The sequence below is a fragment of the Trichophyton verrucosum genome (genome assembly GCF_000151505.1).
Source record: "Trichophyton verrucosum HKI 0517 chromosome Unknown contig00345_1.f1.exp, whole genome shotgun sequence".
In the NCBI taxonomy this organism is placed as follows: domain Eukaryota; kingdom Fungi; phylum Ascomycota; class Eurotiomycetes; order Onygenales; family Arthrodermataceae; genus Trichophyton; species Trichophyton verrucosum.
The window spans coordinates 129,284-146,473 of NW_003315417.1; the positions used below are offsets into that span (position 1 = coordinate 129,284).

Sequence of the window (17,190 nt, forward strand, 5' to 3'; positions counted from 1 at the left end):
GTTAACGCGAGAGTCAGCTAGTTATTCCTATATTTGCTTCTCTGGGGCCTTGCCATGGTGTCTCGCGGACTGACTGCCCCCGGAGGCCTCGCTCCCCCCAGAAGTCAGCCGAAGGAGGAGGCAACCGGGGTCGAACGGGCCATTGTGACCTATACCGGCCAGTCTAGCTTCTCAGGCCGCCTGCTGCTCGTCTCCCGCCTGTACTTTTTTGCATCTTCTTTGCTTTTGCCACGGTCGAGGAGTTGAAAGAAGCAGCACCACCACAGATCGCGAGCAGGTCCGCAGCGTCGTGCAGAGGCCGCTCTATATATATATATATATATATAAATACTCCGTATATGTATATATATAAAGACGCACGCAGCTCCCGCCGTTGACTCGGCTGTGCTTCTATAGTCTGTAGTCCTGGCATCGTCGTGTATAGAAACGACCAAGACATTGTTGATATTCTTGACTAATAGCCGGGATCCTGTTTCGAGATGGAGCACGCGAGATACGCCCATCCGCGGCAGACTCCCTACCCATCCAGCCGCTCCATCAGCACCATCGTCGCCTCCATGTTTTCCAGCCGGCGCCAGGCCAGAATAGTGCTCGTCCTGCTTGTGCTGGGAGCTGTCCTGGCCGCAGTCTTCTCGGGGGCCTCATATTCCGCGTCTTCGTCTGCGTCGGCGTCAGCTTCGTCTGCGTCTTCACCATGGCTGCGTCGCCTGCGCCGGTCTGTCCTCTCTGAACGCTCGCTGGCGGCCGTCCTCCCGGCATGGGCGCATCTGACGGCCTCTTTTCTGCTTGCTCGACAGGCGCCCATCGTCGTCCTGCGCCAGGGAACCCTGATGGGCACGATCCGTGACGATGCTGACTTCCCGCATCCACTGGAGGCCTTCTTGGGCGTCCCCTATGCGCTCCCGCCGACGGGAGAGAGGCGCTTTGCCAGGCCAGAGCCGGTCGAGAGCTCCTCGCGCAAGATAGATGCCTCTCAATATGGTCTTCGGTATTGCTCTTATTCAAGTTGTCGTGGTTGTTGCTGTTGTTGTTGCTGCTGTTCATGCTGGCTGACCCTGCTGATAGATGCATTGCTGGCTCCCTCGACGGGAATGACTGGGGGGAAGACTGTCTGACCGCAAACATCTTCCGTCCCATGGAGACCAAGGCAGGTCAGAAGCTGCCGGTGGTCGTCTATTTCCATGGAGGAGCCTTTAATCTGGGTGCAGGTATGCTCTTCTGCCTTTGTGTCTGCTTGGCTATATTTACGATGGACCCCCAATGTTGACCCTTTTAACCAGGCCGATTCCACAATACAGCTGCTCTTCTGGCTTGGTCAGAGAAGCCGTTCATTGCTCTCAACTTCAACTATCGGTACGTGTCTATGCATTGTCTCTTCTGGAACTGACAGGCTGATATTTTCATGCATTCAGTCTCGGTGCATTTGGCTTCCTGTCAGGAGAGCTGATGGCAGCCTCCAACATGCTCAACACAGGCCTGTACGACCAACTCATGCTGCTCGAATGGGTTCAACGAAACATCGAGCAGTTCGGCGGTGATCCAAACCAGGTCACGATCATGGGCCTCTCGGCCGGCGCTCACTCGGTAAGAACCCTGCATATCTATAACAAAGAGTACATCTGGCAGCTAACTAACCCATGCTTGCTCCTCAGATCGGCCACCAGATCATGTATACAAAGAATGGCGGACGCCCACTTTTCCACAGAGCATTGCTGGAATCTGGGGCTACCACCGCTCGCGCTGTCTACCCTCCCAAGGCTCCTCTACCTTCAGTGCAGTTCGATGAGTTTGCTCTTGCTTCAGGCTGCTCCAATGTCGATAGGGGCCAAATGATTTCTTGTCTCCGGAAGCAGTCCGTTAGGACTGTCGGACAGGCTTCGATTGATGTGTTCAACCGCTACAACCCTTCTGACCGGTGGGCCTTCCAGCCTGTTATCGACGGTAAGATCATCCGCGCAGCACCCATATCCGCTTGGGAATCTGGTACATGGAACAAGATCCCCATCCTTACTGGCTTCAACACTGATGAGGGATCTCCATTTACGCCTACCCGCCTGGATACCTCGGAGGACTTCACCAAGTTCTTCAAGGAGTTGATACCCGCCTTGTCTGAGTCGGATTTGAAAGAACTTAACAACCTATACCCTGATCCGGCCGTCCACCGAGAATCACCATACTACGACACTCGTCCCATAGATGTGGGTTCACAGTACAAACGTGGAACAGCAGCATATGGCCAGTATGCATACATATGTCCCATCCAACAGACCGCATACCACGCCTCTGCAGGCCAATCTGCCCCTGTTTTCTTGTACCACTGGGCTGTAAACACAACCGTTAAAGGCGGAGCAAGCCATGCAGACCAGTCTGCATATGAGTTGTACAACCCTGGTATTCGAAAGATATCCAAGACCCAAAACTTGCTTGCGGGATACTTGCATGCTTATTTTACTTCCTTTGCCACCACCGGAGACCCCAATGCTATCAAGGGCAGATATGCAGACAGGCCTCGATGGGCTCCTTTTACCCCAGGGAAAAAGAGCGGCACCATGGTGATAGGAGAAGGGAACGATGAGCGTGCTGGCGGGAATAGTATCGGCGTCGTGGCCCGGATGGGCAATATCAGCTACACCAAGGAGGAGTGTGACTTTTGGTGGAAGAGGACGATCTTGTCGGAGTCGTGATCACTCACATACATGCATGAACATACTTGCTTGCATTGTTTTTTCAAGGTGCATTAAAGGTTACGGTCATTATTACTACATTCTTTTTTTTTCCCCCTTTATCTCGTTATATTGTCGTGTTATTTGTCTCGTGGATAGAGACTCGGAATAGTGACACCGGATTCGGACTGTCCTGTCTATAATTGGACCTAGTTGCATGGACATATATACTCTTCCTATCTACATGGTCAATTCCAGCTCAAGCAGTTGATTTTTATCAGTAGCCTGTGCCACCAGATATATCCTTTCCAAGCCTATATGCGCCAATCTTCTCCCACTCGACCTTCTGTCGTGTAATAGGGAGCTGTCGACGCAGGCCCTTGAATGCACCCTCGGATAACCGGTTGAACGCATCATTCAGTTCTTCCTGATGTTCTCGCTCGGTAGTTACAATACGCTTAAAGGCAGTATCGGCTGGGGAGGCCGAGGTTATCGATATGGACACTGGCTTCTTGTTGTTGAGAGAAACATTCCCGTCTTCATAGTAATGAACGTCGACATGGATTGTGCCGGTGATTGTGCCACCAGAGGACACCGGCACGTTGTATATGGCGCGATATCTACCGTTCCTAAACCAGAGTAAGTAGCTAGATCAGCTTGTTTGTGTGGAAATTTTTCTATACCAGAAATTGTTAGGAGAGTATTTGTTCGCTACTAGAAGGATGGCGATGGAAGAGTCGTCCTGTGAGGGATAAACGCCGTATGAGCTGTTCGGGTAATGTTCACTGGCATGCGAGGAGAGGAGTTTAAGGTAGGATTTTCTGAATGGATCGGTTAGTATTGGCATTGGCTGCTTGTAAGGAGCAAAGGAGGCGCTAGTTGTTAACTGACATGAGGTCTGCGTTCTGAGATTCAAGCACATATGACCGGGGGTTGGAGGCTGTCTATATTGGCTTATAATCAGCAACATGAAGGTCATGGAGATCCATGAAAGGGTAAGACAGAGCGTACTTGTGAAACATGGTCAAAGTCGAAGGAAGTCTGGCTCTCAACATCAAAATACCGGCCGTCTTCGAGCTTGTTATAGGAGCTAACGATAACCTTCCTAACCTCAGTATCCCAACCCACTTTAGTTTATAGTATAGAGTATACCTCTCGACTGCTTCCAGGCAGTTTTATTGTGGCAAGCTGTGCCTCGTTGTATCTTCTGAAGGCCGGTTCGAGGGAAGGGATAAGATTGGAGTTGGAGGTCAACGCCTTGATATCTGGTGTCAACACGGTGTTAGAATTATGTCCAGATCAATCGCTGAACACATCTGTAGACTCACCAGCAACGACGTCTCTAAGCTAAATGGATAAGTTAGCTGGTGATGTGCTATCTTGCAATGGTGGTGCCTTGCGTACCTCGCCTGGCGGGGCTCCCTCTATAAACGAGGATGCGATTTCGGCTTGAGAAGGCATTATTGAGATAGGCCGGCGGTAGAAACCGTCTCGACAGATCTAAAGAGATAAAAAAGAAAAGCAGCAGGTCGAAGGTAGAAAAAAGAACAGGTCTCTAGAATTAATTGCTTGCTCGTTAACTACTGGAACTGATGATGCGCCGCGTCGTCGGCTTGCTTGGATGTTGTTTTACTTGGTGAAGCCCGCGCCAAGCCAGATTAGATAAGCTGCCGATAAGATCGATAGGTAGATAGATAGCATTTGAAGTAAGGGGGATATTATCAAGTATATACAGGAGAAGATAAACGCCGTTGATAGACAGAGATGCCTCGCTAAATGGTATAGATGTGTAGAAACGCTGCAGGAGGTGTAGATGAAGATAGAGAGTGAATGGAGAGTGCAAGGGTAGGGGATCAGTCAATGGTCATCTTCATGAAGCCGTCGCTGGTCTCGGTCATGCCCTGGAGACCGACTCGCTTGACTGGCCCGGAGGGCGAGCTGGTGTTGGCGGTGGGTTCAGCTGGATGGCTTCCCTGGAACAAGATGGCCTTGGATAGGTGGCCGACCCGGTTGGCGTCTGAGCCAGCAGAAACATGACCTTGGACAGGACTACTCTGGACGCTGGGTCCTGGAGAAACAGCCCGACGCTTGAATGAAGCCAGATCAAAGTCGTCTCCCCGCCGTCGTTTGTTGATCTTGGCGAATGTTTCTGGTTCTGTGTCTATGTCTTTGAGCATGCCTGGAGACGCCATGGCTGTATCCCTCGCTGAGAGGGGCGGTGGGGTCCTGTACCGTCCATCGAAGGCGTTCCAGAAGTCGATGCCACTAGAGTTCCGGGATACCTGCCGGCTGAAGCTGGTGGGCGGCCTCTGATGTGCTTCCTCGGGGACAAGGCTGGGAGGGGTGGAATCCTTGATCTCCAACGCATTGGGCAGGATAGATTGGGGCTGCGGAGCGCCAGACGCATCGTTTTCCCGCACCTGGCGGACCACTTCTGCCTCTTTCTTAGTATCGCTCTCCACCGGAGCGCATTCTTCAAATAGAGTAGCCCTGATGCGTGCAAAGTTTTTGGGTTTTGGCTGTAGCCATGATTAGCATGGTATTATATGCACAGGAATAGAATAGCAGGGGCGAGGACATACCAAAAGATTCCCTCGTCTGGTCACGGGCCGTCGAATGACGCCTCGACGACCAGACTCGGAATTGGAGCCTCCGGCAAGCGAACCACTAGATGGGCTGCTGACGCCAGCCTGTTTCCCGCCATCCACGTCGTCACTCCCGTCGGAAAGATGAAAGTCAGAGGGAATATGGGCTAGCTCATCTAGCTTTGACTTGATGTCCCGTGGGGCTAAGTTCTGGGACAGAGAACTCCCACCGACGCTATCCAGGGCCTTCTCTGCTGGTGGGGATCGGGAGGTAGCAAGAAGCCTGGGACTAGCACCGCTCGCACTAGAAGAGCTGTGTCTCTTCTTACTGTTGCGATATCGTGCTCGCTGGAAGTTCATCAAGCTCGCCTTTGCGGCAGAGAACCCGGACATCCAGTCTGCACTGGACGCTGGTATCAAACTGGGAGAAAATGGAGCAGAGAGTCCTAGTCCGGACTTCTTTGCCTGGGGAGTGATTCCGCCGGGGTCCCCACGGTCAAAGCCATGGATAGACCCGTCATCGTCTTCGTCATCGGTGCTTGACGAGTCGGAGTCGATCATGTTGACGCTGCCCACAGAGCTTGAAATGGCGGTCCTCTCAGCATGGCTGCCAGCAGAGGTAAGGCAATTGTGCAGTTGGTGATGCGAACTGCTGGGAGACCCGGCCATCCCCATCCCCGTGCTTCCAGCAGTCCCACGCCGTTGCGGTATGGCAATCCCTCTGCCGCTGACAACGGGAGACGAGTCTGGAGACGACTCTGCCAGCGTAGAGTGGTGTAGGTTGGTGCAAGCGCGCGAAAAGTCCAGCCCTCGAGAACGCCGCGGCAGGACAGATGCCGGCGAACCGAACGAGTGCGAGGAGTCCAGCTTCGGGGACAGCGGTATTCGAGCCGCTGCATGGCCGCTCTTGGGGCTAAACGGCTGTGGCATGTTCAGAGAGAGTCCCAGGTGCGGTCGACTCGCCCTCTGTGGCGTCTCCGGCGATGGTTTCGGCGCATCCTCTCTGCTCTTGACGGCGTCTCTGAAGCCCAGAGGGGTCGACTCGCGCGGGGGAGGCTGCGGCGCCCCCCCAGCGCCCTCAATCTCTGCTTTCTCTGCCATAATCCTTCATGTATCGAGGCTCGTATCTATGGTCCTTCGTTGTTGATGTCGTTGATGTTGATGTAGTTAACTACCTAGTTACTAGTTGTTGTGGTTGCGCCGCACATCGCAGCTGCACCCGCTGTTGCCGCTCGCCCGCCCGTCGCACGCGCTTCCTTGCTGCGTCTCGTCCGTCTCAGGCTTCTTCCCGCGCTGTTCTTCTGCTTTTCTTCGCATCTTCAGCTCGTCGTTTTTTTCCTTTCTTCCGCTGTTTATTTTCGTCGCCTTTTTTTCGACGTCGAAGACGGAGGACTCGAGATCTTATGTAATCAAAATATGACATCAGCTCACGTGACAGTATTATATGGAACTGGAACTTTCCGCCCGATTAGGAAATATCAACGATCGACGAAGAAGCAAAAAACTTCGACGTCTTTTCGCTCTCGAGCTCCAGCTGCGGCCTTCATTTCGACGTCGCGCGCCCTCGTTGGCGCTGCTGAAGGTGGATTGAGACGCAGATCCGGGGCGAGGCCGAGTGCCGTCTGTTTTTTTTTTTGCTTTCTTCCGGGTTCCACATGCTGCTGGCTTGTTGAGCCTCCAAGGTACGTCGCGATCTCGGATTGACCCAGGTGTCGGCAACTCGCGCGCAGAGCGTCGCAGGAACCGGTAGAGAAGTGATATAAGGCGGAGCCGATAGAGCGAGAGCCTATCTGCCTCGTCTTGCTCTTCAGTCAACCCTCACTTTGTTGTGTGGACGGCTTTGCTAACCGGTTTTGTTTTTTCACTGTTCAAGATGCAACGCGGAGCTTCAGGCGAGACAACTGAGGATACAACTACCTTTACGATAGATAGTGAGAGCGCTCCCGAGAGCTCTACTAGTCGCACGAACAGCGTTACGTCGGGCCGAATTCTACGTATCAAGCTCCCTCCGGCCTTTTGGGATACATATCACCAGTTCAGAATGTCTCAGGAGGTGCCAGACGAGCCGCCGACCAAGCGCCAGAAGTTCACACCCATACCAGAGCCGGAGCCGATGGCATCAGCGGAGGACATAGCAGTGGCAGAGGCGGCGGCGGCAGCAGCAGCAGCGGCAGCAGCGGCAGCACAAGGACCACACAGGCATACTCCGGGTTCCCAACTCCAAATGCATCAGCAGCAACAACAACAACAACAACAGGAGCAGAAACATGCGCAGGAGCCTGTTCCGCGGCCTACAATCGTGGATGTTGAGAGTGGTAATAGGGAAGAAGTGTTGCAGAGTGATGTCTCTTCGTCATCCGACTCCTCATTGTCAGACGGCGATGCAGATATTCCATACTCCATGGCCAACGACCCTCGCCCGACAGTGGAAGCTCCCTTGCCTGTCACTGCCACTGCCAGCACACCCGATGGCTCACAAAATATACTGCCTCCGCCCACTTCAGAGAAGCCAGGTGTCAGGGTGAAAACGCCCTCTACCCCTGTCCCAGGTATGACTGACCGCTGCGCCCCTTTGACATCCCTGTCTAATTCTCTTTGTAGAAGCGAGACCCAGCGTCATGGTCACAGTTGTTGGTCGCGGATCTGGGAATTTCCCCGTCTTGCACGTTACGCCCAACTCACAACTTGCCGCCAGCCTTCGTGATATTCCCTGCGCAAGACCCATTGCCTGGCGTAATGCCACCCCGAGGGAGCTCCGCAACCAATGGACTCGAGATGCAACTATTTATTTCTCAAGGGGGGAACTTGCTCCTGAACCCTGCACTTCGTGTCTGCGCGGGAGGGGGCCCTTTGAACAGTGCGTCCGTCCCCCGAACCCAACTGGCCAGCCACCCCTAAGGGGCGCCTGTGCCAGTTGCATCTGGACGGGCAACCCCAGAACCTGTTCTTTCCGTACGTCTACCCCCATCTCTCTAAGATATAACCCCCAGACACGCCTGAGACTAACATGACCCCTCCAGATCCCGACCATTTGGTACTTGGCCATGTTAACCCGACGCCTTCAAAGCTCGCAAACAAGAGGGCCTCCATAGGTCCACGAACCCCACGCACTCCCAATACGCCATTGTCTGCTAGACCCTCAAATCCCACGGCATCTCGCCCCATGCCTTCCCGTGAACTCTCCTTTAATCCCCATCGCAACACCATCAATGGAAATGCTAGCAGCAACCTCAACAGCAACGTACACAACGGTACTCGCGTTCACGACAACATCAACCCCAACCATAACCAAAGCCAAAGCCATAACAACAGCCATAACGTCAACCACATGAACAGCCCTCAGCCTAACGCCAATCCGGCGGCCTGTAATAACGGAACACAATCCGCGAATAATCTCCCGGTTTCTCCCGCGCAAACCAATCCATCATCCGTTGCGCCATCCCCTCCAAACCCGCTGAGCAACAAACCTCTCCCTCAGGCCTCCACTAAACCTCAACCCAACCGTACCAACCCATTTCCACATCACTGCTACTTCAATATCCCTGAAAAGCTTAATGGCGGCAATCTGACTGAGGTCCTTAAAGCTATTCAGGAAATGGAAGCAGTACGAGCAAAACTCAGAGAGCGAGCTGCTTTTTTAGAGCAGCTGGGTGATAACTGGTAATGAAGCCAGTTTCATACAGAGAAACAACGACCAAACCTTCAAGCGTCGGGGATGAGGATATATATATTCTTACTTCTTTGGTTCCCATTTCCTTCCAAGTTACAGTCCCGGCATGATTTACATGTATTTTTTTATATCTATTAATTACTTACTTCTGCGCTAAGCTTCCGTGTGGAAGCTTCTATAACAGGGCCGGTATGATCACAGGCTATGGCTCGTTCGTCTTTCTTGAAAATTTCTTACCCATGGAATACCCTTACTGTTTTATTTTGTTTAATACCAGCCTCGAGAGCTACTATTTACAGAATTATATATATTGACTTATAATGCATGGTTGGTCTACTAGGATTAGAGTGCAAGTAAATAGGTTGAACTGTTATGAATATATATGTGCCTTGTGTATGGACCATCTTGATGCTGTGTAGTGAATAAGACAAAAAAAAAAAAAAAAAAAACAAAGATAAGGATAATCACTAGTACAAACATCCAGAAACGCCTCGCATAGCCCACCATGAATGATTCTAAAAATACAGATCACAAACTGGATACCAGTGCTTACCGCCCGCTGCCAAGAGGTTGCATATGGTACGCCTGCTCATTATACACTTGCTGCGGCTGAAACGCCTGCTCCTCATCGCCAACTCGTTGGAAGCCATGCATCGCCCCCTGGTCATCGGGATGATAAGGTGTATCACAATCTGCAGACCACAGAGAAGGATAATAGCAGCGGTACACCAAGTACGCTGTTCCTAGACCTATAATTGACCCGCTGCAAACATCATACACGTCGTGACGGTAATCTGCTATGCGGGAGATGGCAATCATGAGTGCTCCAAGCAGTGGAGATAAGGAGACAAGCAGACGGGCAAGTCCTGATCGAGGGCGCCAGGCCCGGAACTGACCAGTAAGGAAGCTTTCCAACTGTTAGAATAATGGTACCTGGACAGGAGCTAGTGGTAAATACTTACAAAGAAAGGTAACCCAACCCCGAAAATGCAAAGCTACTATGTCCGCTTGGGAAACTCCGCCAACCTTCGTTTAGGATATGCATGTCTGTCGATGTACATACTGTATGGTCGACCAATGTATGTTCTGGGGTACCCTTTTCTGGTTTACATCGTGAAATCAGGTCCGGCCGTGGCCTGCCAACGGCATTCTTGATTATATCGGTAATAAAGATGGTAACCAGCAGCGAAGCGATGAGGCCCAGGAGGGTGACATGGACGAAATGGCTCCCTGGCCGAAAGAGGGCACACCAGATACCGATTGCAAGGAGAGGGAAGATGCCGGAGTATATGATGCACCATACTAGTACAAAGCTATGTTAGATAGACTGACGTGCTTTTTTACGGCCGTGTATGGTGCCTTACAGACTGGTACTCGCTCGACGACAGCAAAAGGGTATTGAATAGAGGAATTATCCAGGCTGAACAGCTGGTAGAAGGGGTGTACGAAGAGTTGTAGCTTTGATACACCAGTCAGCTAGCTGCTGCTTGATATCAGGGGGGGAGTCAACTTCGCAAAAAAACGTACCATCACCCACGCAAAGACGAGGAATATAAGAATCGAATAGTCCCCGCCATATGAGCGGCGCCAGAACCGCACGAGAGCCCCCAAACAGCCAGGCTGCTGAGCAAGCTCTGAAGCCTTTCGCCCGTCCATTGTCGTTCTCGTAGCTCAGGGGGCTAGCTTAGAGGAAGCGTACCTCTTTTGCATTTCACATATGTCTTCGGCACCGGAAAAGCGAGTCAATGGTAAACGAGTGAGTAGATTCTCTCCGGCCAGCCTAGTCTTCCAGCCACGTCCATCCAAGAGCCTTCCCTGCAAGTCCGCTGTCTCTTCGTCTCCTCGCTCGGCGCTGCAACTTCGGTCTCACGTCTGAATCTTTGGATGTTTTTTTTGGCTTTCTTTTTTGTTGATAGGCGGGATTACATAAGCAGGAGCTTCAGCAACGACGTTTGAAGGCAAGGAAGAAAAGACAAGCCAGAGCAACAACACGACATCGACGACGATTGAAGAAGAAATAGACGAAGAGGAGAGAAGACCGAGCCATTTGAGAGGCGCTACAATGGAAGAAGGGGCCCAGAGAGGCGTCACCGCAGCGTTTCCCCCGCCGCCACCGTTTTGGAGACACTTTAGCCGGGCGAACTTGAACAAGCTTGAGGATGCGAAGCGAGCAGCGCGGCCAGATGACGACCACGAGAAGAGGACGGCGAGCAAGGACTGGACGCCAGCTGAGCTTCAGGCGCTAGATGTGGCGCCAGAGCTGAAATATTTGATACCGCCAGAGCCGCCCACAACGGATTATGTCCTCTTTGGCGAGACACAGCAGGTTAGGGATTCATCATATCCTGGTCCGTGAGGACTTCAGTAACTGACCAGAAGGCTGCAGCTCTCCCCGAATCCCCCTTCGTTGGGTGACCAGGGAATAACTCAACTCTATCCGTCATCCTCTGCCACGTCTGGACACGCATATCATCTTACCAAAATCACCAAGTCCCTACTACTCAACTTCCTCGAACTCACTGGAATTCTTTCCATTGCGCCGGAACATGCCGAGGAGAAGCTACAGATGATTCGCACATTATTTATCAATGCATACCATCTATTGAATTTGTACCGGCCCCACCAGGCACGAGAGTCATTGAGCGAACTGATCGAGAGACGCATCGAGCTGGCCAAGGAAGACGTGAAGCAGATGGAGGAGATAGAAGGTAAAGTTGCTGGTTGGCTTGAGATGATGTCGAAGAGTGATAAAGTAGAGGAAGCCAGCGATGACAAGATGCAAATCGAAAAAGAGGAAGAAGAAGACCAAAAGAAAAATCCTAAGCAGGTCTCAGAAAATGATAGAGAGATTGAGGACGCGCGGGTGATGTGGAGGCTTCTGGATGAGATCGAAGAAGCTGGATGAAGCTGGATGCGTTACCGGTACCCACAGCCTTGTCTGGCCGGATCAAACACACCTACCTTCCCCCATACTAATTCTATACTGTAACGGTTGCAGAGCCGGCTTGCCTACAGGGCTCACTTCCTAGGAATGCCTCCTCGAGATGACACACATAAGGGCAGGCGTTCCTCATTCGGCATTGACAAATGCAGAGTTGACCTGGATCAAAAGCAGTCCTTCAAGTGCAGCTAAAGAATCCGGGCTTCAGCTAGGGAGACAGCTTTGTATAATTTATTGCACCCTATACATAGGTGGTGCTCTAGGGGAGTTACAGTTGCCAGTTGCTTTCCAGTCCTACCCCTAGGGCTTGGGATAGTCAAACGAATATCTTAAATTTTATCAAACAATGTGGACAAGAAAGTGGAAAGAATCATAGACGCGAACGCTGTATTTGTTTGAAATGGGTCATTGTCAACTATGTACAGCCAGCCGATACCCCAAGGACTTCCTCCATTCTCCTACTTGTTGATTCAACCCTCGATGACCGACCGAAACGGGAGGACGAAGTCAGTCTACATGACGACACAGACACATTCGCAGTCTTCGTCGCCGCAACCGCAGCCGAAGCACGGCTTCGAGACGCCCTTGATAGGCTTGGTGACGGAGGATGCCGCAGATGAACCAGAGGAGGTGGGCAAGGTCTCGTTGACCAGGGTAGTTTTCGTAGCTTCAGCCATGTCGATAACTATGCAAGAATTTTTATTAGCAGCTATTCGGACATATTCAACTTCCAAAGTCGTAATAACGTACATGAAGGCAGGCCTTGGTACGGGGTCACAACGGTCTTGGAATTGCTTGTTTGATCTTGGCTTCTTTTGAGATGGACGTGCGAGAGTAAGGGGCGTGTGGCTGGTTAAATACGTTTGCGTCTGCTACTCCCGGTGTACCCCTGGGTTAGCTGGCTGACTATCATGATGACGAGGCCGGGATAGCCACAGCTGAGATGGAGACGGCAGGTAAGCGAAAGCGTGTCTCAGCTGCAGGTTGGCGTGGAGCTTGTTTAGTCTAGTAGTACATTGCTGTCTATAATTTGTCGGTAAAAAGGGGAAAGTAGTAAAACTGAACAAAAGGTACTTTTTTTTTTTTCATCTGACAGGCAATAAATAACAATTCTTATCTCATTATCGTTATAGTTGGTTCCCGGCACCGAGCCGGTTCCAGCTAGGGGTATCTTGATTCTGATTTCCTATCTCCCTCGCACAATCCTGCCCGGCATCTTAATCAGTTAACTGGGGCAGGGGCTTTCTCTATAACATGTATGTATGTCTCATCCCCGTCTATCCACTTTTTTGCTTTGACATTTATGAGCTGAGTTTTTCAACAAAAGCAGCTGCTCCACCGGGCTGCATTTTATTAATCCATTTGACAAGCTCAATTAGCTCGGACCGGCGTTCGTCATCTAGTTGGTCGCTGTCTCCAGTGAGAACGGACTCAAAGATCGGCAGCAGACGGGGTGTGAGTTGGCTGATTGTAGGGTTCTCCCATTTATCTAGGATATGTTAGCCTAACCACACAGAAAATTTTTTTTAGAGTTAATAGAAATATCAGGGGAGGCATACAGAGTTGGCAGATCATGCGGTAGATGGGTTCGTTCTCGTCAAAATCATTCTGCAGTGGGAGGACGTCAACCAGAGCAGGAAGAACTTCCTCCAATGGAACGTTCTCGTGGTGCTTAATGATCAGGCGGGCAATACATCCAGCAGCATTATCGGGGAGCCTAGCCTGCTGGATTTGAAGGCAACGAGTAACCTTCTCTAGAATGGCAGGGTAAGCAGCCACGAGCTCAGCATCGGCCTCGGATTTTTCAACTAACATGCCAACAGCGTAACAGGTGTTGCTACGAGTCTGCATGTCTTCGTCGGTAAGTCGGTGGGTGAAGAGGCGGAAGAAGTTGCCAGTGTATGGGGTGATGGCATTTCCGAGCCCAGAGATCACATCGGCGAGAACACCGATGGAGGTCGAGCGCTCGAGAGATTCGCTGCTAGCAGCGAAGCGGAGGACATATTTCTCGAATGCTGGCCAGAGAGCAACGAACTCAGCGCCGAGAGCGATAGCGAGGCCAGAAACAACATCGAGAGCGGTGTCAATGACATTCCAGTCAAATTCGGATAGCTCCTCCATCATCTCTCTGTCTTCATCTGTGGCATCAATATCCAACTGACATGGATGCTGCTTGGTGATGATTGAGGTGACCAAGGAGGTGACCTCTTCGAGATTCTCGCGGTTGGAGATCAAGTAAGGGCCACAGAAACGCAGGTTATCAGCAAAGTTGCGATTGATATCAGAGATCGCGGAACTATGGTATGCAGTTAGCATGAGCACCATAACGTGGCTTGTAGTCAAGATATATGAGGGTAGAGATATTTAATCAGATAAGTAGATCGCTGTATCAGCAATCGCCCTTTGGGCGTCTGCGTGAGCTGGGTAACGAGTGTTGTCATCATAAAAAAACAGGTAGGGGATGTATGTAAGAGCCAAAAGAAGACAAGGATACTTACGGATCGTCTTCCTCGGCCCAGCGTTGAAGGGTAACCTTCATTAAGATCTCACCGAGTTTCTTAAGCTCGTTTGGTGGCTCGCTTAGAGGCATGTTCTTGCCAGGCTGCCATTTCTGCATCTGCCCGGTTTCCTCACAGACCTGCCATAGAGCAGCATAAGATCTGTGGAGAGTGGACATAGCACTCTTCCTTACGCCCTCGTATGAGTGCTCGGTGAGCGGGAGGATATGCTGCATGGTCATCTCGAAGAAAGGCATGAAGGATTTGCCGGTGTGAGTAATAACGTCTCCAAGAACCTCAATGGCAATCTCCTTTTCCAGAGAGACGGGGGTGACGGTATTGAGGTTCTCCCAATCGTCCACGTCTTCAAACTCATCGTCATCGTCGTCGTCGTTATCGTCAGCACCGGCAACGCGGACCTTGTGTCCAGCAATAGTGACCTCCTGGCCAACCAGGTCCTTGGCTGCATCTCCGAGAAAGACTTCCATCTCGGTCTCGTTCTGCTCCAGACAAGTAATCAAGGCCTTCACTACACCTTCTAGGTATGGGGTGAATTCAGATCCGTAGACCTTGGACATCACACCCCAGAAGAGATAGGTGCTCTCCTTTAGGCGGGAGTGGTCGAGGTGAAGGGCCTCTTCGCTGGCTTGCATCAGTGGGCCAACGTAGTTCTTGAAATGCTCGGGCCCAGCACCAGATGACATTTCACCCATGGCATCGATAACACTGGCGCGAAGCTCGAGTTCCTCCTCGCTGTGCTTGAGGGTAGCAAACTCCTGCATAATATGCATGGACTCATCGAAGTAAGGCAGGAATGCCTCGCCAGCAGAGGAAGCGACTGATCCGAGAGCACTGGCGGTGTGGCCCTTGATCTTGAAGTCAGGGTGCTTGAACAGCTTCTGCAGCAGTGGGACAAGGTCGGTTTGGTAAGGAGCCACATCCTTGCCCTCCATACCGTCAACAACGGTGTCGGTTGCACTAAGGGAAGACTTGATCATGTCTACTGTTGGGCCAGACTCGTCGCCGTTATATTCTTGCATGGCGCTGGCTAGGTTCTTCAAGAGCAATGGCATGAGGGTTTGATGTTGCTTGCTGACATCGTCAGGCAGAACATCGGCAAGGCGAGCAACAGTGTCGAGAGTCGCCTGGCGAACGCTAGCTTCGGGGTCTTGGAGTAGACGGAAGAGAACGGGGAAGATCTCATGCATTTGAGTGCTGATAAAGTCTGGAGCTCCGTCAATACACATGCCAAGAGACATGATACCAGCTCGACGGTGGCTGGCATCTGAGCTGTTGAAGTACTGGCCAACTGCAGTGAGGAGTGGTACAACGACCTGGCTGGGAGCAAAGCTCTGAGACATCATGTCAAGCAGGCCCAGAGCGGAACGAGCCGGAGTGATGTCATCCTCGTCGGAGTCCAAACTGTCGAGCTCGGTAGCGATGGCCAGACAGGTACGAGTAAGCTGATCGCCAAGCTGCATACCCTGAATACGGATTTTGCGGTAGCTGACAGCCTGCATGAGAAAGCTGATGGCTTGAGTCCGGGTATCATCGCTTGCATTGGTGTTGGCAGAGATTTCGTTCATGAAGATAACGAGATCCTTGAGGTGAGGGTTAAGAAGCTCAGGATCGCATCCTAGAAGAGTCTGGTAGACCTCGAAGGCCTGCATGATGCGAGCATCATCACCTTGGTCGATCGTATCCTTGAGGACGTTAACCATGGCAGGGAAAATCTGCTGGAAGGCCTTGACTGGCTTCTCGTCTTCGTCCGAGTCGAGATGGACGGCCAGCTTGCTGAGGGCCAGAAGGGTGTTGATGCGGACCTCTGCGCTCTCGGGGTCACGAATCGTCTTTTCGAACAGGGCAAAAAGGTCCATGAACTTCTCTTCGAAGCCTTCGCCGAGCGTCTCGAGGATGGCAAAGAGGATATAGGTGCCCACAGCACGCTCCTCAGCCTTCGCGCTGGTTGACGCGTTCAACAGGAACTGCGGCAGATCCGCCCACTCGCCATCGGTCAAATCGATCTCAGCAATGGCCGAGATGACCCTGGCGCAGGCATGACGGACAAGAGCAGAGCTTTCGCTCAGGGTCGAGCGCAGAAGCTGCTCGCGGACCTGTGGTTTCTGTGCATCGGGGACTTTCCCCCAAAGCTTAATGGCAAGAGAGCGAGCCTCGACGGCGGCCAGCTGCTTCAGGTCGGCATCGTGGTGTGTGGTAGCAATCTGGATGAGGAAGAGGAGCGCTTCAGGGTTTTTATAGAACACCTTTTGCAGAGTGTTTGTGGCTTCCTTGACATTTCCTTGGCTTGCTACAGTGAGACATGTTAGTAATAAGCGAGAGATAACGATAAGGATCAAAAGAAAGCAGCAGCACGAGAGCAGCAGGAGGGGAATAACCCGGGGGATATGTCACTGACGATTCAATATAATCTGCAATTGCTGCAGGAATTGTGCTTGATCCATCTTGACTGACGGCTCCGAGCGAGCCTGGCACGCGATTTGCCTGTGCCTGCCTGTGCTGTGCCTGTAACTGGACCGGCGAGCGAACCTCAAATGACCTCGCGGGACTGATAACGAAAAGATCACGCTGCCAACACCGATCACAACGAGAAATTCTCTTCCCTGCGCAGCAAAGGCCGGCGTTCTTCGAGTTGTTCAAGCTGAAGTTGAAGTTGAAGAAAGAAAAAAAAATTTGGTCGAACGTTTTTTTTTTTTTCCCTTTTTGAGGTGGGGAAGGAAAAAGCGAAATCATGTGCTCTCTGGCTCCCCGCTATTATTATTATTATTATTATGCTCGCAGCGTTAGTAACACTCAAGGGCGGACGGATAGATAG

The 17,190-nt window shown here is 51.7% G+C and overlaps 7 protein-coding genes across 7 annotated transcripts; 3 read left to right on the plus strand and 4 right to left on the minus strand.

The window, feature by feature from the left end:
- Positions 1–1,042: 1,042 nt before the first annotated feature.
- On the plus strand, positions 1,043–2,684 carry TRV_04382 (carboxylesterase, putative; the record flags this gene model as incomplete). The annotated part of the gene is made up of 4 exons (XM_003021489.1): positions 1,043–1,208; positions 1,299–1,353; positions 1,413–1,584; positions 1,653–2,684. The coding sequence occupies 4 exons, from the start codon at positions 1,043–1,045 to the stop codon at positions 2,682–2,684; spliced, it is 1,425 nt and encodes a 474-aa protein (XP_003021535.1).
- A 256-nt stretch (positions 2,685–2,940) lies between these two features.
- TRV_04383 (uncharacterized protein) lies at positions 2,941–3,642 on the minus strand (the record flags this gene model as incomplete). The annotated part of the gene is made up of 2 exons (XM_003021490.1): positions 2,941–3,292; positions 3,347–3,642. The coding sequence occupies 2 exons, from the start codon at positions 3,640–3,642 to the stop codon at positions 2,941–2,943; spliced, it is 648 nt and encodes a 215-aa protein (XP_003021536.1).
- An 874-nt stretch (positions 3,643–4,516) lies between these two features.
- Positions 4,517–6,349, minus strand: TRV_04384 (uncharacterized protein; the record flags this gene model as incomplete). Its single annotated transcript, XM_003021491.1, has 2 exons — positions 4,517–5,182; positions 5,246–6,349. 2 exons carry the CDS (start codon positions 6,347–6,349, stop codon positions 4,517–4,519), a joined length of 1,770 nt encoding a protein of 589 aa, XP_003021537.1.
- A 940-nt stretch (positions 6,350–7,289) lies between these two features.
- Positions 7,290–8,912, plus strand: TRV_04385 (uncharacterized protein; the record flags this gene model as incomplete). Its single annotated transcript, XM_003021492.1, has 3 exons — positions 7,290–7,797; positions 7,944–8,105; positions 8,239–8,912. The coding sequence occupies 3 exons, from the start codon at positions 7,290–7,292 to the stop codon at positions 8,910–8,912; spliced, it is 1,344 nt and encodes a 447-aa protein (XP_003021538.1).
- Positions 8,913–9,467: 555 nt separating this feature from the next.
- TRV_04386 (uncharacterized protein) lies at positions 9,468–10,574 on the minus strand (the record flags this gene model as incomplete). The annotated part of the gene is made up of 4 exons (XM_003021493.1): positions 9,468–9,833; positions 9,982–10,220; positions 10,283–10,394; positions 10,446–10,574. The coding sequence occupies 4 exons, from the start codon at positions 10,572–10,574 to the stop codon at positions 9,468–9,470; spliced, it is 846 nt and encodes a 281-aa protein (XP_003021539.1).
- Positions 10,575–10,635: 61 nt separating this feature from the next.
- TRV_04387 (RNA polymerase II mediator complex protein (Med7), putative) lies at positions 10,636–11,823 on the plus strand (the record flags this gene model as incomplete). Its single annotated transcript, XM_003021494.1, has 3 exons — positions 10,636–10,666; positions 10,862–11,244; positions 11,305–11,823. The coding sequence occupies 3 exons, from the start codon at positions 10,636–10,638 to the stop codon at positions 11,821–11,823; spliced, it is 933 nt and encodes a 310-aa protein (XP_003021540.1).
- Positions 11,824–13,160: 1,337 nt separating this feature from the next.
- On the minus strand, positions 13,161–17,108 carry TRV_04388 (uncharacterized protein; the record flags this gene model as incomplete). Its single annotated transcript, XM_003021495.1, has 4 exons — positions 13,161–13,348; positions 13,419–14,191; positions 14,358–16,665; positions 16,754–17,108. The coding sequence occupies 4 exons, from the start codon at positions 17,106–17,108 to the stop codon at positions 13,161–13,163; spliced, it is 3,624 nt and encodes a 1,207-aa protein (XP_003021541.1).
- Positions 17,109–17,190: the final 82 nt, after the last annotated feature.